This window comes from Vombatus ursinus, unplaced genomic scaffold (assembly GCF_900497805.2).
Source record: "Vombatus ursinus unplaced genomic scaffold, bare-nosed wombat genome assembly UNPS02014812.1, whole genome shotgun sequence".
Taxonomy (NCBI): domain Eukaryota; kingdom Metazoa; phylum Chordata; class Mammalia; order Diprotodontia; family Vombatidae; genus Vombatus; species Vombatus ursinus.
This window is the reverse complement of record NW_020954590.1, coordinates 15,027,858-15,051,427: the sequence shown is the minus strand read 5'-3', so window position 1 is coordinate 15,051,427 and position 23,570 is coordinate 15,027,858. Positions and strand designations below refer to the sequence as shown.

The following is a 23,570-nucleotide window of genomic DNA, read 5'->3' as shown; positions in this document are numbered from 1 at the left end:
TAGACTGAATGTTTATACATAACACTTCTGAAATCCAAGGTCAACCCTAGCTAGCCTTCTAGAATTGTTTAATTCAAACCAACAATCATTTATTAAGCAATTGCTCTGTGTGTGTGTATGTGTGTGTGTATGTATATACATATATACATATCACTTTATTAGACAATGGGAGAGATAAAAGATTTAGATTATACATGGTCCCTGCCTTTAATGAGATATTACATTCATACAAAACAACAACAACTTTCTTTTTCTTTTAACCTGGACCCATGATTTCATGAATATGGGACAATCTGGGTGAGGAACTTTCTCTACATGGAGAGATTAACATCTGTTCTGCAACTTACAGTTTTAGAGATTTGTCTTACAACAAATAACTCATACTTCAGGAATCTATGATTTCATAATAACCACCACCAATACAGATTACAAACCCTACAATATTCAGTTTTCATAAATTGCTATGGCTATTTTAAAAAATCTACCATCTGGTGCTGATCTTCTGGTGATGAACTTCTCTGTACTTGTCTAGGTAGGACCTCCAGTGACAGACATACAGTCCTCATCATCATTTGTACCTTACCAGGAGCCTGTGTAGTGCTATTGAATCTCTCAGACTTTTCATTGCACTGTAAAGCAAAAGGGAAAGAGAGTGCCTCATAGAAGGTAGGAAGGGTTAAGAGTACCAGAAGAGGCCTAAAGGTCAAAGAGGATGAGGGCTAAGAAGAGGTCTTTGGATTTGGTGATAAGGAGGTAAATGGTGAGCTTTAAGAAAAGAATTTCAGTAGCAGGGGAAAAAACTATATTTGATGGGGTTGAGGAAGTTATAGACTATTTTTTTTTCATGACATTTGGCATTGAAGGAAAGGAGATGGAATGGTAACTAGATAGAGTAGAAGAGGCCTTTCTTTGTATCCCCAGCTCTTAGCACAGTGTCCAACACATAGGAGATGCTTAATAAATGTTAATTAATTGACTGATTAGCTAAGGCATATTTGTAAACAAATGGTAAAGAGTCAGTAGAGAAGGTGAGAATGAAGATGCAGGAGAGGGAGGTGGGAAGGAAGATTCATTGACAGTTGGATTTATGTTCTGAAATAGTTGGCAGGGGATGGATCAAGGGCACACATCAAAGGACTGCAAGGAACAGAGAGAGTTTTTCCCAAGACAAGAAGAAAATAAGAGAAAATGTGTGGTGATATGAGAAGTTTTGGAGGGTCAATTAACAGCAACTCCTATTAGATGGTCTCATTCATTTCAATTAAGTAGAAGGTATTATCTGGCCTAAATATAGAAGGTGAGCTTATAGGTACTAGCTTGTGAAGAAAGAAAAACCTTTTGAACTATAGGTATGAGAAACGAGATTTTGAAGAATAACTAAACAATTACTCTAAATAAACTTAGCAATAAAAATATTTACTTCAGTGTCTAGCACTTTATTACTTATTTTCCTATTTGCTTCTTAAACTTATAATTACATAAAAATTAAAAACTTTTAGTAATATTTCTATAATAAAGTCAATCTTGACAAGGCCAGATTTATGTATCTGCAGATAGGCCCTGCTTCCAGTCAGGGCCTTCCAAAGCTCTTCTCTGTACCCAGTATCCGCCAAGAATACGTAAGGTAATAATAAATCATAGGATCACAGAACACAGAATCATAACTTTAAAACTTGAAGGGACCTTAAAGACCATCAAGTCCAATTTCTTTATTTATTAATGAGGGGAATGAGGCACAGAGAGATTAAGTCACTTGCCCCAGTCACACAGTTATTATGTATATGTTAAATAGTCTCTATAAAATGAGATAATACTTGTCCTGCCCTGCCATAACCACCTCACAAGGCTGTTAAGAAACTCAAATGCGATAATGTGAACATCCTTTGGAAATTGTGAAGTAATATGCAAATGTAAGCTATTATTATTACACAGAGTATGCATACAAACAGTTTTGGGTGAATTGTACTGAAAAGTCAAGACCTTTTCTGACAGGGTGTTATTAAAAAAACACCAATGGGCCAGCTAGGTGACTCACTGGATAGAGTGCCAGGTCTGGAGTCAGAAAGACCTGAGTTCAAACGTAGTCTCAGATACTTATGAGCTGTGTGATCCTGGGCAAGTCACTTAAGCCCTTTAAAAAAAAAAGAAAAGAAAGAAAGTGCTGACTATCGGACTAGAAGCTTTGGGTAAACTGTTATTAACATCATCAAATCACAATTTTTTTCAAGTCTCAGTTTCCTCATGGGCATAGAAATACTTGTATTTCTTATATGTAAAATATCATAAGGTAATAATCATATTACCTTAGAAGATTCCAATTATCTATGTAAATCCCTTTGTGAACTTAAAAACATTAAATAATAGCTAGCTAATATAATACTATTAATAATAATAAATTCATTTCATAAAAATATGAGCCAAATCCAACTTAGATTTTTGCCAAGTCATTATCTTTCTCTTGGCATTGATTTGAACCTAAATAAAAGTTTCCAATTTCATGTGGTTACAGTTGTCTCTCCATGTGAGAGAATAAATCACTAAGGAGAGACTCTGATCTGAATGGAGTTGTCCAAGGTGCAGCAGGTATAGAAAGAAAAGAAGGAAAATAGAGGCAGTACAGCTTACTGCATTGTACTCTTAGCACAATGAAACAGAGAGGGCACATCATAAGTGTTTATTGAATGACTGACTCAATTGTAGCATGTGCTAAATAAAAACAAATGTTTATGAAGTCAATTTTAGTGAAAACCGGCAGGCCCAAAACAGGGGAAAACATCTTTTTTTTTTAGGTTGATTGTTATACCATGGGAGAAGACAAACTAGGGTGAATAATGCCAAAAGACACAAAGACAACGGCAGGCCAACATGGTCTCTGTGGTTTATGACTGCCACTGTCACAACAGACTTTGAGATGTGTGTGTATGCAATGCTGAAAGCATTCATGTTTGTAGACAGGAAATAGGGTATTCCAAATTCATTCATTATAGTCTTGTTTATAGTTTTGTTGTGAAGGATTGTCATTTGTTAACTCAATTACTGACAACAACTGTCATTATGTAAAAATATTGGGTGAGTCCAGGGATTGAGGGAAGGAAAGAGAGCCCTGAATCATTCACATATACTTGGGAAATTTAAACATATTAGCTTGCTGGAATGACTATAAGAAACTAAATTCAATCCAGTTCGTCCCCTATAACAAATAATTATAATAGAAAAATTAAAATAGAAACAAAACTCTAATGATTTTTGCTAATAACTACTCACTATTTCTTTATATTCCACCAAACTTGCTATCTAGCCATAACTTGTTCAACCAGTTGTGTTCAAGGACTATAAGAGGGAAATCTTTACCTGATTCCAAAGGAAAAGGATTCTTTTGAAAAAACCCATCAGTACATGATAGAGTGGTGTGACATGGAAAAATATAAAGCTTAGCTATTATGCAATGACCCATTGAGTCAATATGGTCATAATTCTAGGAGTGGGATTAATTTCTTCTTAAAAGGGCTATGAGTTTGAATAGCATTTATTCTTTAAAAAACAAAACAAAATAAAAACAAAACATATGTACTTCACTCAATCCATTCTTCTATATTAAGAGGGCAATTGACCTATGGAAAAAGATCTATATAAGATCATGCAGAGATTCTCTCTCTCTCTCTCTCCCTCTCCCCCTCCTCCCCCCCTCCTCTATTTTTTTTGATTGGAGTGGACTCTGTCCTTTGGCAGGGGTCAGCTAGGTGGCACGGTGGACAGAGCACTGGCCCTGGAGTCAGGGTGACCTGAGTTTAAATCCTGCCTCAGACACTTGCAATCTGTATGATCTTGGAAAATTCACTTAACCCTGTTTGCCTCAGTTTCATCATCTGTAGAATGAGCTGGAGAAGGAAATGGCAAACCACTGTAGTATCTTTGCCAAGAAAACCCAAGAAGGGGTCCCAAAGAGTCGGACATGACTAATCAACTAAAGAACAACAACTGAGTCAAAGCTGGATGTATAAGGGTTGTGAAGCCTTCAAAGTGGGATTCTATTATTAGTGCACCTCTCCTCAAAGTATCTCAGGAGAACTTGAAATATTTGCACCTCCATGTAATTACTCATTACACATCTTCTCCCAATTTTCTACACTAAATTATTATCAGCTCTCCTGTTCTATCCCACTTTTCCTGTTTCTAACTTCTGTTATCCTTTTGTCTTTTTGCCCTAGCTTAACTTAAGTCTTTTGTGTAGTTATTCTCTTTCTTTTATTGCAATCTCTACTCTCCATCTTCTTTCTAGAAGGGCTTCATAGGCTTCAAATTTGAATACAGCAATTCATCACTGAAAGAATAATGTGAGACTTTTTCTTCTAATCTTTGCCTCAAGTTGATACTGATCATGTCAACCCCTAAACAAGAAAATGTTCAGCAATGGAATATCCCAGTCCTCATAACAATAACTGAGAGAATCTTGGTACAACTAGTTTTCCTTGAGGAAGTGTTAAGAGGAAAACAACCATTAAGAATTCTATCTCACCAGACGGAGAAGTTCCATTCCACACTACTCTCCTCTCCAAAAAGTTTGTTGCTTTATAGCCATCCTTCAAAAAACATGTGAAGACATTTTCTCTGACTTCCAATCCAACATCCAATTTAGTCAGATGATTGAATTAAGGCAAAGGTAGTGGGTGGTGGAAATAGATCAACTATAACTTGTAGCCCCCAAATTTTTTTATTAGAGACACTCAAGCAATTTTTGAAGGAAGGAAGGAAGGAAGGAAGGAAGGAAGGAAGGAAGGAAGGAATATTCCATTATGTGATTAGCATTTTGATTATTAACATGATTAGTACTGAGAACATCTACAACACAGAATACAGGGATGATTTAATGCAGAGGGGATTTCCATTATGGAAAATGGAGCCTATTGCTTTTTCATTTCTTCTGGGAATTGATACTGCTTATGATAAGGTGAGTATTATTTATAACACGTGGGCAGTGCTGGCAAACATTAAGCCAGTGGACAGAATTAAAAGAAACTGGTTTCAGGCTGCCTTGCAAATCCCCCTTAAAACTCACATCTTCCATGAAGTTTTTCAGTGAAAGTCCCCTACTGGAGGCTTCTCCCTAAAGGCAAATAGGAAAAGAGATTGAAAGAAAAGTCAGGAAGCCGATCGAAAAAGAAGAGTAACAAATCGGTGGGGGGGGGGGGAGGAGAATTGGGGAATAATTTCGTCTCTTCAAAACTCCCTCACCTCCTCAGTTGTGTTATGATAGCAGTAAGGTACTTTAGTATGTCCTCTCATTCTGGAATAAATGTTAACTCTTTCATGATCATCGCACTTCATTTGGGGGAAGAGTGGCTCTCATGTTCTAAGTTATACTTGAGAGGGACTATCTAAACTTTAACACTTTAATAAAAGTTTTTTCAGACTACTTTTATAAACAAAAAAGTCAGATTTTGTAAATTAGAAGCTTTTAATTCAATGATTAGATCAGCTGCCTTGTCGCATGTTATCTAAACTTGAAACATTTTGAAGAAATGAAATATGATATAAGCCTGTTTTTCCATAAATTTAAATCCAGTAGATATCTCCTAAAAGTTAACATACAAGATCAGTTTAAAAAATAATGTTAATAATAAAAATAACCATTTTTCTATTATATGGACACTTTGACTTCGATACGATGTTTTAATAAACAAAAATATTTAAATTCATCTGGATTACATATGTTTAGATAATAAAACTTTTTAGAGACAAAAACTTACATTTTCAGACTGTGACCATTAATTAGAAATATCATGTAATACAATGTCTGCTATTGTAGCTATCCCTAGCAGTGCCTTTACATTACCCCAGGACATTTCCAATAACAAGTCACATTTCTATGGTTAATGGGGAGCTATATGGCCCAGTGGATAGAGCAATGGCCTTGGAATCGGGAAGACTCATCTTCTTGACTTCAAATCCGGTCTCAGACACTTACTATGTGACCCTAGGCAAATCACCTAACCCAGTTTGTTGCCTTAGTTTCCTGATTTACAAAATGAGCTAGAGAAGGAAATAGCAAACCACTGTAGTATCTTTGCCAAGAAAACTCCAAAATGGGGTAAAAAAAAATCAGACATGACTGAAAAATTACTGAACAAATATTTAAAAATAGAAAATAAATTTTTCAATTAACTTTAGATGTTTTTATGGTAAGGCCTGTGATTTCATTGATATAAGTATGCTTCAGTGAGCAAAGTAACTCTTCCAATGCACCTTGGGCACTGACTTTGTAACTTATAGCATTAAAAAAAGTTGCTTGGAACAGCAAGGTTAAGTCAATCAATCAGTTAGTTATCAGTCAACTAGAATTTATTAGTGACTGTCCCGGTGTCCCACAGTAAGTTATATCAGAGGGAGGGCTTGAACCCAAATCTTCCTGACATCAAGGGTAGAAATCTGAGAAAAGATACTTAGTGCTTTGCATATATGATTTCAATTGATCCTTATGATAACCCAAGGGACATCGATTATTAGCCCCATTTGATAAATGAGGAAATTGAGGGCCAGAGAAGATAAGTGACTAATTTTAAAAACTCTCTCTCTCTGTCTCTCTCTCACACATACACACACATACACAGTGGCAGAATTAGGAGTAGATTTTATCCTGTATTTTTGTGTCTTTCTGTTGTGAAATTAGAAAAATAGCCTCTAAAAGTACATTTAACTTTAATTAAACCATGTGTGTATGTGTGTGTGAGAGAGAGAGATTGTGTGCATGAGAGAGAAAGAGTATTATGCTACATTTAATAAGAGAGAGGTTTGTAGTTTCTCGAAAGTAAAGTAGCAATTAAAGGATGCTTCAATTTTTTAAAAATTAGAATCCCTGATCTAACCACTGATAAAGTAGTACCATCTTTTTGGCCTCTATTAGCTAAAAAAAAGAATATATTGTAGTTGTCATGTTTCTGAGTATTATCTCGAGCTCACCAGATCATTTTTGAATAACATATTGGAGAGGACAATGTATTTGCATTCATTTCAACTAAAACATAAGTTGTTCTGGAAATTCAGACCCAAAAAATTCCTTATGGTGTGTAGTTTGTTTATTTGTTTTTTAACTACAAAACAAGAGGCACAAACAAAGGGAAAAGAAAACTTACTTCAGATAAACTGCTTCTCAGGGTTGTACTTGTTAGCTTGTCTCCACTTATTGGAATAACTAGCCCAGAAGGAGTGCTGAGGGCTCTCCCAATTTGGCTCTTAGATGGGACAGACTTGCTCCTTTGAATATTAATAATCCTTTCCTTCTTTTCTTGGTTGCTAGGGGTAAGAGGTCGAGTCAACAAACTGTTTGGAGTTACAGGTCTGCTTCCTGGAACTGTCAGCGTCTGAGGCCTGTTTGTCTGGGCTATGAGAAGATGAGGCCTACTATTTGAGATACTGGAGACCCGTACTCTGCTGTCAACTGAAGGGGGTGATTTGTTTCCCTGGAGTTGGAGCTGAATGATTTTCCCTGTTTGGCTGGGTTCTGGAGGTCTTGTGCTAAGGCTTGGTGATGACTGAAGATTTCCTTGAAGGTCAGATGCAACTGAAACATTATGCATACTGCTTGGATTTCTCGCAAGTCTTCCTTCTTCCCATAGTTCAAGGTCCTTTTCAATATCTACACCAGAGGGGAAAAAAAAAAGTATCATCTTCTTAAAAGGTTACACAGATTGTTATCCATAAATTTGCTGAAATATGTGGCAAAGATGAATACACAGCATAAAATAAAATTTTCACAAGTAATAAAATATAGAGGAAATAAAGGTTCATGGCAAGAATCAAAACTTTGGAGAGAGGCCAAATAGACAAAGAAAACCATCAGAAGTCAAGATCTTGGATCAAAAGGAATGTGATAATATGTGAGGCAATTAGCTAAACTTATTTCAGTAACAATTTTTCATCTCTTAAATGTGACAGCAATATGTTATTGATCATAATGAGTATTTAGAAATATTTTTTAAATATGAAGTCTTAAAATTTAGTGCTAAATTCAAAGTACTAGTTTTTCTTTTTCATATCAAGGAGAAAAAACTGGGTAATATTTTGTAAATTTCACAGACATGGATGAACATATACAAGCAAATACCCCTTGAAAATATATGTAAGGGCATGGCATAGTAGTTAAGAAATGTATCTTTTGTTTTTTTGTTAGACATAAAACATTTCAAAAAATTCTTGAAATGTGGTTTTACTTATCACTAAGTAAACCTCCAAAATAGTCATACATTTTTAAAAATGCTTTAAAACATGAATTTCAAAATACAATATAAACTCTCTGAGAAAAAGGGGATAGTGGTGAATCACACTGTATCAGACAATCCATAATGATTACAGATATACATACAGACTATACATAGAACTCTACTTGCATGTACAGACATATTCATCCATTAAAAAATGCTTAATTTTACAAAGTTCTAAGCAAGTGGGGAAAAAAAAACAGTCCCATTTTTAGCCATTATTAAGACAACTGTCCTGTAATGAATCTAGATATCCAATGGGGAATGGTTGAAATAGCTCTAACTCTGGCATCAGAGAACTTATATTCCACCTTGGATAAGTCACCTTACCTCCCAAGCCTCAGCTTCCTCATCTGTAAAATAAGAGGGTTGAAATACATGGTCATTGAGGCCCCTTCTAGCTCTAAATCCAGATGTATGATCCCATAACAATAAACAAATCACTCTGTGAGCCTCAATTTCCTCACTTGTAAAATGGAGATAATGATACCTACAATACCAACCTTGAGAGGAATTGAGTGGTATAATGGAAAGAGCATAGGATTTAGAGTCTAAGATCCTGGTTTGAAATACTGGCTTTGCCACATAATATCTGTATGACCATTGGCCAGTCACTTAATCTCAATGACTTCTAGTTTCCTTTTCTGGAAAATAAGGGGGTTGGATTTAGTGACTTCTGACATGCCAAATATAAGCTCATATATTCATGTGTGTTAGAGGGCTAACCTTGGAATCTGTCAGACCTCAACTGAAGTCTTGCCTCTGCCACACATTAGCTATATGCTTACTGACAAGTCACTTAACTTATCAATACTTAAGGTAATACTATAAGACAAAAGTTACATATGATTCACCTTTTTAGAAAAGATTTTTGCTTTGCTTTTAACCAAACACTGTTGAAATCACAGGCACAATAATAACCACAAACCTACCTCACATGTTTGTTTCTTTTTTTTTCCACTGTATTTTTAAGATTTATTTTTAAAACATATAATAATGATAATAATTGGAACATATATACGTATATATTTAGATTTGAAAACAAAGCACTATATTATAAATGCTTTAATATTTGCAAGTCTGTTTATGAACATTATATAATTTATTCCTCATAAGAAACATTTGAAAAAAAGTTTCAGGTATTATTATACCCATTTTACTCATTATGATACTGAAGTTCAGTACCTTGTAATGATTATAAGAAGCATCAGAGACAAGATTTGAATTCAAGATGCTTTATATATGCACATATACGTGTATGTATGTATATATTTACACATATATGTGCTATTAATTATTTTTCATTGATATATTAGCACTAGGTATGTTTTGATTCTGTTGAGATTTGGAATGACGGCTACTGGATTTATGAAGAAAGCAGACAATTTCAATCATATTCATAGTCATTTCTTATATTAAGTCATAGGCTTTATCTGTCTGTCTCTGAGGCCCAGGGGAAGCACTTAAAATTAGGGTAAATCATGTTAGTAATGTTCAGCTTAAAAGACTGCTACTCAGAAGAACAGATTCCAAATGGTGAGCTCTATCTCCAAGAATGTCATCTCTACCCTTTCATTGATCCAAATCTTTTGCTGCTTCAAAAAGGGTAATTATTGGACATATATCTAGAAGGGCAGTTAGAAATATTTCCTAGTGTTATGATTTAATCTTAAACTAATCTAATTGAAACAATGACCTCATAAAATCAGTGGGCAATTTTGATTTTACCTTTTGAGATAATTATGCCTTTACATTCACTTCCATTAAGCTTTTAAAAAATCAATACCTGTCACTTTGGAATTTGTAAAATACCTGTCTACAGTCTCCAAGGTTAGTGAGTAAGAATTTGAACTTCATAATTTAAACCAAACATACAATGTATTCTTTTAAAATTAAATTAACCTAAGTCTTTGCAAAATGACTAAAGGGCTAGGGGTCACTGACTTCCTGAACTATGACTCAGAAGAGAGTATACAGGAAAACTGATATGCAATGCCTATGTGTAATAAGAGTTTAATGTATATCATATTCTTGGGCCATGTTTCCTTAACTTAAAAAAAAGTGATTGATTTACAGATAAGTAATATTTCTAGTCATTTCATTTCTTTACATGTAAAGAAACAGGTTTCCACTCCAAATGCATGGACACAAATAGATTTTGTATTTGTTTCTCCTAACATATGTCTCTGGTTTTCTTTCAGCAATAATACTGCCATCTTTTTTTTTTTTAATCCTACTTTCCTATTTCAGACACCCTTGTATAATTTGACACACACTAAATAGCTATAACATAATTCAACCTATGCCTAAGAATTCTTTCTCCGAGTCCTTTAAGTAGAAATAAAATGTAGCCAACAAAGTAGTATAATTATATATATATATACATATATTTATGTATGTGTGTATGTATTAAACACCAGAATGAGTTCTCATTACACAAAGTATTTTCAGTTTGTCTTTGCAGACAAATTTCTTATTTATTAAAACAATTCCAAAATGATTGAGAAAAACTCAAATGCAAGTGAATATTTATATAAAAACAACCAAATTGAGTATATTAATATTCTGAGTTAATTGGCTCTTCAAATGCTTGAAAAAGTATGTAACAAACAATATGCCTTTAGGAAAAAGGTAAACTTCAGAAGAAGAAAATATGTATAAGTTTCATTAGCATTTAAAAAAACAACAGGAATTTCACGCTCCCCATACATACACCCATATAAATCAGATTGTAGGGAAGAAAAAAAAAATCTTAGCATCATAGGACTGAGGACCAGGAAGAACTTAAGTTAACTTAAGCTATTAACATATTAAAGTTTGGGAAATTGTCCTATGGTTTCGAGGACAATGTTGAAAAGGTGGTTTTGCTTCCTATAGACACATTCGTTAACTACCATTATTCTTATATGTGCTTCTGCCCCTATATGTCATATTTTATGATTGACTTTCAAAACAAATATGGAACAAAAACTAGATGACAACTATTAGGAGGCATGAAAATATTGGAGATAAGAAAAAACAATTACTTGTTCTTAATGTAAACTTTTACAAATGCTTTCATCTGCACTAAAAAAAAAATGTTCATTTAAGTTCTATAAAAGAAAGGCCTGGGTTTTGATCTAAACTGAGGATCTCCTCCAACATGCAAAATAGGGCTTATATATAGTTGGCATTAAAAAATTTGTATTTCATTCATTCATACAATGTTAAATTTATTATATATATATACATATATATATATATATAAAATCTACAAAACTTTTGGCACTGTGTTAAAGTACTAGAGATAAGAAGTATGTAAGAGACTTAGAATGTACCTAAAAATGGAAAAAAAAAACCAACAACAACCCTGAAAGTAAGTACAAGCACAAAACCATGAGTCTACTCAATGCTTTGAGAATAAAACTCAATTAGTTGATACTGATGTTTTTGAATATATATGTTGTCTATCTGAAATATCAAAACTAGACAAGGCAAATAATAAATCTAGAAGATAAAAACTCTAGTAATTTGTTTCTGGACTTTTATTTGTTCTCCCCTTACTCCATGTCATTTTTATTAGTGGATGAAATAGAAATGATTACTTTAAATGAGAGCCTTAAGGAGTAACTTCAAGGTACGTGTAAGGTCATCTCGTGATGAGCTAGATCTACCAGGCCCCAGGGGCAAGAGAAATGAGAAGGAAGACGATGACAGGCTAAGATGAAGAGTTATAGGTGGAAAGAGGCAGGATATTGAAAATAATGCCAAGAAGCATGAACTCTAAATTAAAGTTGATGGGTCATCAGTACAAAGAGTAGGAAAGGAGGGTGATGTAGATGTGAACATAAATAAAGGAAGACAGTTTCCTTGCAAGTTCTGAATCAATAGGAAGGTAAGAAGACAGGAAGAGGGAGGCCAAAGGGAAAGAAGGAACAGTATTAGGAGGCAGAGATGAAAGTTTTATTTATATAGATGAAATAGAAAGGCTGTCTATTAAAGAGAGATCAAAGTAGGAAAAAATACATGGGACCAGAGAAGAGAAGGAGAAATTGAAAATCATACTAAGGCTGTGAGTTGATAGGGAATATAGGAAATAGATAGGAAAATGTAGATAAACAAAAACAACCAAAAAAGATATCTGAGCCTGAGTTGGGGAGGAAACGTGAGGAAGTCAGCTTCCATTGAGATGAAAAGATTGAGGGGGAAGATAATGTTAGCCCATTCAAAATGAGGTCTTCAGCCACATAAATGAATGAGCAATTAAGTTTGAGATAGAGACAGAGACAGAGAGAGGGACAGAAATACAGAGAAAGAGACAGAGAGAGAGAGAGAGAGACAGAGAGAGATTAAAAGCAAGTATTCAATAAGACACATTGTATATTTTACAATGTCATACTGGGCAAAATGTGGTAAAATTTAAAAGTGAAATGAAAATCACTATGGACAAGGAGCATGTGTGGAGAAACCTCCTTGTGGCAAAGCATCATTGAATTTGCTTTCTGTTAAGTACATAGTATGCCAATCACAAATGCCCTTGAATTTAGTTCTCCCTGTTGTACTGACAGCTTCACTAATTCTGAGGTCACTCTAAGGGATAGATATTGTACCATAAAAACAGACTGAAAAACAAAAAAGGAAAGCACTTGTTGTAATTATAGTGGGTATTAGACCAAGAGACCATGGTTCTTCAGAGCTCAAAACTACAAATACAGATTCTTGCTTGCAAGCAAATCTGAAAAAGAGCAGAGAGAAGTAATTAAAGCATTTATTTGCTTTAGATAAATATGATGGTCTTATCAACCACACACAAAGGAATGTGTGTATATGATTGTATATGTGCATGTATGCATATGAGGCAGCTAGGTGGTTCAATGGATAGAGTGCTGGGCCTGGAGTCAGGAAGACCTGAGTTCAAATCCAGCCTCAAACACTTATTAGTTGTGTGACCCTGGGCAAATCACTTAACTTCAGTTTACCTTAATCTAATAGAGAAGTAAACGGCAAACCACTCCAGTATCTTTGCCCAAAAAACAACCAAAGCAAAACAAAACAAAACAACCCATGAACGGTTTTGGCATATTACAGTCTATGTGGTCATAAAGAGTCAGACACAACTGAACATTAGCAACATGTGGGGATATAGATGTATGTATGTATGTATGTATTTCAATCCAGCACTAGAGACACAGCTATGGAGTTGCCTGAAGATGCCCAAAGTATTGTTATCCTTACTCTACCAAAGTGATCTAAACAAATTTTTCTTTTCTCCTTTTTTGTGAAGGCCCCAGCCTGTATTAGATACACATCCATTTTCAGTTTTTAGCAAAAATAAACTAGTGAACCTTAAGGAACAAAGTCATTTTGGGGCTGATGTCTTGAAAAGGGCCAAACCGCATCATATTAAGTAAGAATAAATGTTCCATTCTCCTGAAGGTATGCCCATTTTTAGAACCACACTCAAAGCAAACATCTTTTGAGATCTTGACATGACTGAACATTGGGGTTTATTACCCTTTTTCTGCATGTGTTTGCATTTTGAGAAAACAGCCAGGACCAAGAAGCAGGAGGAGCCAAAAAAATATTTCCATCTAGGCCTAGGAAACTGAATGCCAGTATAGCATTTTCAGCAGAAAAATTAATTCTTGTGAGATGTCCAGCCCAATTTTGCACACTCCTAAGGTTCAGAAGACTGAGATAAGTATTTGAAACCTTGGATTTTTTTTCCATACTAAATGCAAGACCTCAACCTTTTTGGCGCTGTGTCATTGCTAAGTCTCAATACATTTCAGACTTACCCAAGTATCTCCCGTTTGATGTTAACTTTGACTCATCTCAGACTTGCTGTCATTTAGCTCAGTGCAATTATCTAATATACCACTTCCTGGCTCCTCATGTCACTGGGAAGGTGGTCTCATTATTTTCAAAGTCGCATGGCTGCTAGTGTGTGCTGGATCTCCCATATACAAAATTCCATTTGAAGTCAATAGGAGGCTTGTGCCAGGTTAATTGAAGCCTCTGTGACCCATAGCTTAGTATCACACTGATGATGTGCTCTTTCCCACTAGGCTAGCAGAGCATGAGGCTGGCTATTCCAGTTTTTCCCACAGCAGGGACTGTATAGCTACCATCAGAGGCTGACTTGTTCTTTCTCAGCTCCCATTAACTGATAGTTACTAACAGGTTTCAATTTTGATAAGGCTATAGGCTGATGATCCCATACATTGAGTAGAGAGGTCTGACATAACTAGTTCAAATCCTACCTCTGACATACTGACCATGTGACACTGTCCAATAACAACCTCCTAGTATCCCAGACCATTCTCCAAGAATTTAAGTTACAAAGCTGCTTATCTCTATTGGTAAAGGAAGTCTCCTTTCAAGGAGTTCCCTGTATAAAGAAATCACCAGTCTGGACTGCTTTTCTTTCTTTTACATCAGCCACAACAAAAGCTAAGATTTATATAGCACCTACTATGTGCCAGGTGCTGTGCTAAGTGACATAAATATTATCTCATTTGATCCTCACAATAACCTTGTAAAGTAAGTGCTATTATTATCTCCATTTTACAGTTCTGGAAACTGAGGCAAACAAAGGTTAAGTGACTCCCTAGGGTCACACAGCTAGTAAATGTCTGAGGTTAGATTTGAAATCAGGTCTTCTTGACTTCATATCCAGAGCTCTATCCACTGAATCATATGGCTGTCACTACAAAGAAGATTAGGCTCCTAGCCCAACAGAATTCTGTAATACAGGACCAGAGAATGTAGTGATGGAAGGACTTTGTGTTAATCTAGTCTGATGCCTCCTCATATAAACACATACCATTTTACTTACCAACTATTGGGCCCTGGACATTTGGAGTGACTTGTTCATAATTACAGAAAACAATCACAGGATCAAAGATGGTGAGTGCTAAGGGATCTCAGAGGCCATCTATTTTAACCTCCTCCTGTTTCAGATGAGAAAACTGCAGTCCATTAAGGTTAAGTTACTTTCCCAAGGTCATACAGCTCAGAAAGAGCATCTGAATGGAGGTTGTCTGACTTCAGAGTTAGTGCTCTTTGAATTGTACCAATTTCCTCTAGATATCGGATTTAAACCCAAGTTCCAGGATTCCAATTCCAATGCTTTTTTTCTCATACTACAAGGATAGCAAAAATCAGTTTTCTAAGCCTAGTCATTCCCCAAATTTGAACACTAAAAAAAAAAGAGCCCCGGCACACAAACACAAATAATGTGTTGGAGGGAGTAAACTAAATAGAAAATAATGACAGAAAGAATGATTTACATATTAAAGTTGATGAAAAATTCAGTAAAAAGACTGGAAAAAGACATAATGATATAAATCTAGATATGCAACTGGACCTCAATTTCAGGTCCTCTGTAGGAGGGAAGGAAGACAAAAGAAGCATTTATTATGTGCCAAGCAATTTATAAATATTGTCTCTTTTGCTCATTACCACAGCCCTGGGAGGTAGGGGCTACTATTATCCACCTTTTACAGATGAGGGAACTGAAGCAGACAAATATTAAGTGACTATCCCAGGGTCACACAGCTAGTAAGGATCTAAGGAAGTATCTAAGGAAGGACTTGAATTCACATCTTTCGGACTCCAGGCTTGGTGCTCTTGTCATGTACCTGTCTACATTCTGACACTGGCATTGCCTAAAATACAGGAAATACTAGAGCTATAGGCAGCGAGGTGGCGCAATGGGGCTTGGAGTCCAGAAGACATCCTCATGAGCTCAAATCTGGCTTCAGACACTTACTAGCTGTATGACCCTGGGCAAGTACTTAATCCTATTTACCTCAGTTCCTCAAGTGTAAAATGAGCTGGAGAAGGAAATGACAAACCCTTCAGTATCTTTGCCAAGAAAATCCCAAATGGGGCCACAAAAAGTCAAATATAACTGAAATGAATGAACAACAATAACAACAACATGGACTGACATATCTGGAGTATTATGTTCCTTTCTGAGCTTCACATTTTTTTTTCCTACAACCATTGACAAGACCAGCTTGAACATATCTGAAGGAAGATAGGAAAACAAGTCTATGCCATATTCAGATCAATTGAAAAACCGGGAAAGGTTTAGTGTAGAGGAGAAAGAATTAGAGAGATGATGACTGTCTTCAAGTAATTGAAGGGCTGTCATGGGAAAAGATGTGATTTATTGTGTTTGGCCTTATAAGACATTCATTAATTAGAGTGAAGAGAAGTTGCTGAAAGGCAGATGAAAAGGGAAAACTCTCATACTGAGATCTATCCCAATGCAATGGACAACCTTGGGAGGTAGAAAATCTCCCTTAGAGGGAAAGTTTCAAGCAGAGACTGGCTGTCTACTTACCAATGAAATTGTACTCAAAATTATTTGTCAAGTATAATGAGTTGGACTAGATGGCCTTTGAGCTATTGTCTATTTCTGTCACCATGATCCTAGAAATAGGCTGCATGAGTGAGGCAACTAGGTGGACAGAGTGCTGAGTCTGGAGTCAGGAAGACCTGAATTCAAATCCAGCCTCAGTCATTTACTAGCTGTATGACCCTAGACAAGTCACTCAAACTCTGTGTGCTTCAGTTTCCTCATCTGTAAAAGGGGGACAATAATAACATCTACCTTATAGGTTTGATGTAAGGTTCAAATGAGATATTTGTAAAGTGCTTAGCATAGTGCCTGGCACATAGTAAGCCCATTAAGAAATACTTGTCCTCTCCCTCTCCTCAACTTTGGAGAGATTAACTATAACTGTGGTTCTTAATTTTGATCCACAGATCCCTCATGGATAGATATTAGTCATCAATAAATTTGGTGGGGGGAAAATTAAACTTTATTTTAGCCTCTATCTGAAGTTTAGGATTTCCTTCAATTAAAAACTGATTCTGAGGAATCCATAGGCTTCACCAGATTGTGAAAGTTTTCCATGACACAAGAAATGGTGAGAGTCCCTGCAACTAAGATGGATCCTTGAATTATTGAGTAAGTATGTTATTCATGTGAGAACTTTGAGTGGGGAGAGGGAAATCAGGATAGAGGTGGAGAAATGGGCCTGTGCTGCTGAAGCTAAGTTCAAGGGCTGGGGAGCAGTCAATACTTCTACAGAATAGCTAGAAAAGTTGCTGAGATCCCTTTTTTTCCAATTTGGACAAGTATTTATTAAGCACCTGTAGTGTGAAGTGGGCAGCTGGGTGGCACAGTGGATAGAGTGCTGGACCTGGGGTTAGGAGGCATCTTCCTGAGTTCAAATCTAGCCTCAGACACTTACTAGCTGTGTGACCCTGGTCAAATCACTTAACCTTGTTTACCTCAGTGTCCTCATCTGTGAAACAAAGTGAAGAAGAAAATGGCAAACCACTCCAGTATCTTTGCCAAGGAAACCCCAAATGAGGTCATGAGAAGTCAGACATGACTCAACAACAACAACAACAAAAGTGCTATTACTAAACTGTTGCATCTAGAGGACATCAGTAATTACTTCCTCATTTGCCTACTTTTTTCTCCCCATAAAATCTTTATGAGAATGACCTATACATTTACTGAGAGTATCCTTGAAGAAAATAAAACGAGACAAACTGACTTGGGCCAAAAGTTTTCTACAGCAGTCTGTATCTTTATGGTCATCCAAGTAACCAAAAGATGTAAAGAATACAAGATCTTGTTGCATGTGTTTGTGGATTTTTTTTAAGGCTTTTGACCCAGTGGAATAAAATGAAGTCTTTCTCACATGAATATTAATATCATATGAGATTCCTAGGCAGATGGAACCAGCCACTACAGAGATTTCCCTAAGTGAAGCATAAAATAAAGAGATGTATGCTTTAAAAAAAAGTGTGCTGTTCTCATGGATGAAGTCTTCAATGAGTCCAAATGGAAGAGAAGTTCTTTACAGCAGGTGAGATGTTCCAGTTTTTGAATAACATAGTGCCCAATGACTACATCAAACCCAAGAGTACTAGAGGGATTCTTCAATTCTATATAGATATGAAGTCATGGGAAAAAACAAATGGATGAAGAATCCCTATCATCCAGTCTATGACATATAATTCAATGGACTGAGTCCATCATTATATACAACTTAGACAGGAACCCCATTTCAAAAATGAGCTGGGATATGAATTGGATTAGAGTGGTGATTCTTAACTTGGGGTTCACAAAGTTGTTCTTTTAAATGTTTTGATAATTGCATTCATCAAATTATAAGTGTATTTATTTAACCTAGGCAGCTGAGTGGCAAAGTGAGTAGAGTTCTGGGCCTGGAGTCAGGATGACCTGAGTTCAAATCTGACCTCAGACACTTACTATCTGTGTGGCACTGGTTAAGTCATAACCTCTGTCTTCTTCAGTTTCCTCGATTACAAAATTGGGAAAATAATAGCTCCTACCTTGCAGGGCTGTTGTGATGCTTAAAAGAGATAATAATTGTAAAGCACTTAGTCTAGTGCCTAGCACATAATAGGCACTTAAATGTTTGTTCTTTTTACCCTATTCCCTCCCACCCCTAATCTATATTTCAATATAATTCTATAAATCATATAACATGTAATTAGTAACATTGTGATCCCATATATTATATTAATAGTTTATGCATTTAAAAGCATTATTCTGAGAGGGGTTCCTTATACTTAACCAGACTGCCAAAGTGGTCCATGAACCTGAACTCATGAAACAGAGGGAAAGAACAGTCTGGATTGAATTTAGAAAACTGTACAGCACTTTCAAATTTTTTCCACCAATATTTTTGGTGGAAACTTTTTTTACACCAATATTCCACCAGGGATACTACATTGCTAAAAATCATGAAATATTGCAGTTTCCGAAGGATCACAATCTTGGATGACCCAAGGGCAAGGGAAAGATGCATGATGGATATCAAGAAGTTGCAGCATGTTACCATTGATGATTTGTCAGCAAGAAGTAACGATAGCTCCAGTTCTGTAAGGAATCATGCAATTCTGCTAAAAAGAACATTTAAGTAATAGTGATGACCAAGTAGAGTCAATGTAAGATTTGTTGGACATATCATGGATATACTACTTTGTCCCTTTTTGTTTTCCCCAAAAAAAAGAAGTCTAATCTCTTCTCACTTTGCTCTAAATCATTTTCTGTCATCTAACAGGTTACTTGGTTTTTAAAACAAGCAAGTGAAGTTATTCAATGGTGCTTTTCTGAAATTCTGTTCAGATATTTAAAGCCCTATAATTTCAAGCCTGAACATGTTTTCCCTGACTTTTCCATTAAAACTCAAAGAAAGGTACTATTCATTTTTCCCCATCACATTCTCAAATATTCAATAAACCCGTACGTACCAGCAAGGTGCTTCTCCATGCTCTGTAGTTCCTTCACAGCTAAGGAATCTTTCAAGATTTTTAAGCTTGGAGAGCTCTCACTCGTGGCATCCAGGTTAGCCAGGTCCCATACTGGGGGGCACTGAAATAATGGGGAGAAACTCAGATAGATATGGAGGTACAGCACACTTAATGTTTTTCCAGTGTTTATACCTTCAACAGCAAAAAGAATAAGTTCTCTGTAATTGTTATCATTAGAACAAGTATAGTAATTATAATAATTCACTTTTTAAAGGCATTTTAAAGCTTGCAAACACTTTCTTCTCACTAACCATCTGAGGTAAGTAGCATCCCTATTTTACAGTTGAGGAAGGTGAAGCACTTAGAATTTAAGTGAATTATTCAGTGGCAAAAGCAGAGTTTAAGCTCAGGTCTCACGTCCAAGACCAGGGCTATTTCCAATATGATGTAGTTATAGACACACTCACAAACTTTCTCAAACTCTAGCATTAAATAATTCCCAGTTTCCTTTACCTTTGTCCAGCCTCGAGATGTTCCTTTTAGCATTTAGAAAATTATTGTCTCCATACTGTCCATGTCAAATGTCTATAGCTGCCAAAATGCTAATATATCTCCAAGGCAGAGCATTGCAGCCACAAGACTGTCTCTATATGCACCAGTGAAATGAAGCAGCCTTTGCCAAACCTAGGACTTGCTTGCTATAATTTCCCATCTATCCAAATACACAAGCTTTCACACTGCTCATATACTTGCTCTGCTCAACTCTACAAATACTCGTGCTCTCTTTTCTGTTCTTGCTCTTTCATCTCTCTGAATCTTTATCTGTTTGTGCCTGTGTTTCTTTTTTGTCTGCCTGTAGCTGTCTCTGCCTCTCTGTGTCTGTCTTTCTCCCCATCCATGTCTCTCTATGTATCTCTGTCTGTCTTGTCTGTCTCCCCCTTCCCTTTGTCTCTCTCTGCTTCTCTCTCTCTCTGTTTCTCTGTCCACTCCTTCTCTTTCCATTTCTCTCTTCCTCTCCCTCCCGCTCCCCCTCTATCTCCTCTTTCTCCCTCCTCCCTCCCTCTCTCTGACTCTCTCTCTCTGCCTCTGTATGTCTCTGTGTGTCTTGTCCATCCATCTGTCTCTTTTTCTCCCTTCCCATTTTCTCTTTTTCCATCTCCCTTCCCTCTCTGCCTCATCCACTATTCCACTTCGTGGACTTGGTGATTAGAAATCATGCTCCATTATAGAAGTCTGATCATTGCACCAAATCACAACTGCCACCATCTAGAGAACCCCCTTTTTGCCTTCCTTGCATAGCCGTTTGTCTTTCAAATTGGCTATCAACCAGAGTCCAATGTTATTCCTTAAAGAATATTGGTAAAAATTGGTTTTAAATCAGATTGATCATTTTTTATTAGAACTCATTTTTATGAGGTGATTTTTTAAAATTTGATTTTATTTTGCTTTACAGTGATAAAAAATACCCCCCCCCTTGGAAAACCCAGCAATTATCACTGGAATGGCATAATTAGAGAAAAAAGATTAATCAGTTTTTCTACCTCTGTGTGTGTGTGTGTGTGTGTGTGTTTTCATGATTTGTGCAAAGAATGACAGCAAGGTCACAGCTATGTCTATGATGCTAGTAATAATTAAGTAAAATATAATAATGGTAGCAATGGCAATAACAAGCTTTTATATAGTACCTACTATGTGAGGCATTGTGCTAAATACTTAACAAATATTATCACATTTGATCATCACAACACCCCTAGGAAGTAGATGCTGTTATTATCTCCATTTTACAGTTGAGGAAACTAAGGCAAACAGAGGTTCATTGACTGGCTTTATGTCACCAAGTGCCTAGCAATTTTCTCTGCTACGGTTTCCATATTTTGAATTCTTATTCTCATTTGGAAATGAACTCTATAGAAATATATTTCACTTGCCAGCAACCTGTTACATAGAACATGTGATTATATTGGGTTAATTTAATTAAAACAATTTAATTAAAGCCCAACAGAGGCCTTACAGTAACTAGTGTAGTAATACTTTATAAAGCAAAACAGAAAAATAAAATTAATTTGGAGGAACAAATTTATATCAAGGGAAAAATGTTAGTACCACAGATGGAGTAATAATACCAACATATATTATAAACTAGTAATCATCAAAATCATATAGTATTGTTAAAAAAAAAACCCACAAACAGAAAAGCAGATGAATGGTAGATTAGACCAAGAAGAAAGGGAATAAAACTCAAAAAAATCAATGTTTGATAAATCTGAAAACATAATAATTTAGTTTTAAAGAACTGCTGGAAAAACTACAAAGCAATGTGGCCAAAATCAATTTAAAAAAATTAGTAACAATAGTTACTCCCTTACAGTAGGTTAATGTGAGGTGAGAAGCAGTACAGACACCAAAAGGACCCCAGGCAATCAGATCAGCAAAGCCCTAAATTCCTCTAACCTCTGCTCCTGGCTTTTGGAATGTGTTCGATTTAAATGACCTCCTCACATGAGGGTAGTTTAGAAGATGACCTAGATTTGGGAGTTCTAGGAGGTTTTAATGATGTTTCAATTCTCTGGCTTCTCAGAACTAACAAAAACCTTCTTTGCATATCATGCCTTCCTGTTCCGCATGTTCTTCCTGAAGATTCCAGGTCACTCAATTACTGCACTGCAAGAAATGGTTTGACCTTAGCCTTATATGAGAGAAATTATGAGTTCATCAACTATCCTTTGATTGACCAGCTTTGGCTTTTTCATTGCCCTTCTCTGTGCCTTTTTATGAACTGTCCCACGTGACTGGCATGCTCTGGACCCCTCACCACTTCTTAGTTTCCTTAGGTCCCTTTAGGACTAAGCTCAAATCTCATTTTCTGTGGGAGACTTTTCCTGGTTTCATCAGCTGCTAGTGCCTTCCCTTTTCAGATTACCTTCCTGTCAATCAAAATGTGAGCTCCTTGAGAACAGAAACTATCTTTTCTATTTATATCCACAGTGCTTTGCAAATAGTATTTAATAAATTCTTAATTCATTCATTCATTTTGAAGAGGAGGGAGGTCTTGGGGTGCAATCTGGGCTTTTTCCCGCAATCTTGGGGTGCTCCTAGATGCACAGAGGCACCCCAAAATCACAGGAGGTTTTGGGGTGCTGAACCCTAGATCACAGTGCAGATCTGCCTGAATGAATTCAACCCATATCTTCTTCCAGCCAGAGAAAAAGTTTATTAAAAATGAAGCATGTAGGTCAGACTCCCAAGGAACACAAACATCAGTGATCTAAATGGGGGCTAAGGTGGTCAGGTGACTCTCATAAGCAGGCTTGAGAATATCAGCCTCTGGGCATGAGAGGTCTGAATGGGGGCTGGGGGCTAAGGTGGGCCAGATGATACTTGTTACAAGTGGGTGTGGGGGTCTCAGCCACTAGGGGCATGAGAAATTCCCAGCATCAGAATGGGGGAAAGGTGAGTCTTAAGTACAGAAAGACTGGGGGAGGGGTCTCGGAGTGGCCAAGCAGTTTGGAGTGATGGGAGGAGGGGTCTAAGGAGATCTGGATGGGAGTGGCTAGTAAGCTGAGGTGAACAGAACTCCTGGGTTCTGGACTTTGTGGCACCTAGCTAGGATTAAGTGTAAGAAGTGACCAAAGGCCATAGGAAGGTGAAGCAATGGAACATAATGCAAGGCCAGTTGAAGGGGGGAGGTGATTGAGAGGAAGGGTCCAGGTGGGAGTTCTGTTTGGAATGTCTGAGAGATTTGAACAGACAACGAGAATAGATAATGAAGGGAGCTGGAAGGGGAAGTTTGCTTTCAAAGGGCTTTTAAAGGGAAATAGGGCAGTTTCTAAAACTTGAAGATTTTCCTGGGACCAGTAAACAAACTGAAGCCAAGTTCTTTTTGGAGTCAGGAAGGAAAGTGCATTTGAATAAGATTTCAAAGAGAGAATCTAAAAGTTTTAAGGTTTTTCTGGGAATTGTAAACAAAGGAGTCAAATTCCTTTTGACAAAAAGGGGCTAAGGGAAAGGGGCAAAGATAAAGCTCTA

At 36.4% G+C, this 23,570-nt stretch overlaps 1 protein-coding gene across 2 annotated transcripts in view; it reads right to left on the bottom strand.

Annotated features, from left to right (window-relative positions):
- The window catches only part of LOC114054099 (uncharacterized protein C8orf34 homolog), a 393,219-nt gene that overhangs the window by 33,018 nt on the left and 336,631 nt on the right, over positions 1-23,570 (bottom strand). For both annotated transcript variants that reach the window (XM_027877214.1, XM_027877215.1), the window contains exons 11-13: positions 19,545-19,665; positions 7,131-7,633; positions 5,057-5,104 (exon numbers count right to left, since the gene is read on the bottom strand). In XM_027877214.1, the coding sequence (XP_027733015.1) occupies positions 5,057-5,104; positions 7,131-7,633; positions 19,545-19,665 (672 nt within the window). The remainder of the gene's footprint in view (positions 1-5,056; positions 5,105-7,130; positions 7,634-19,544; positions 19,666-23,570) is intronic.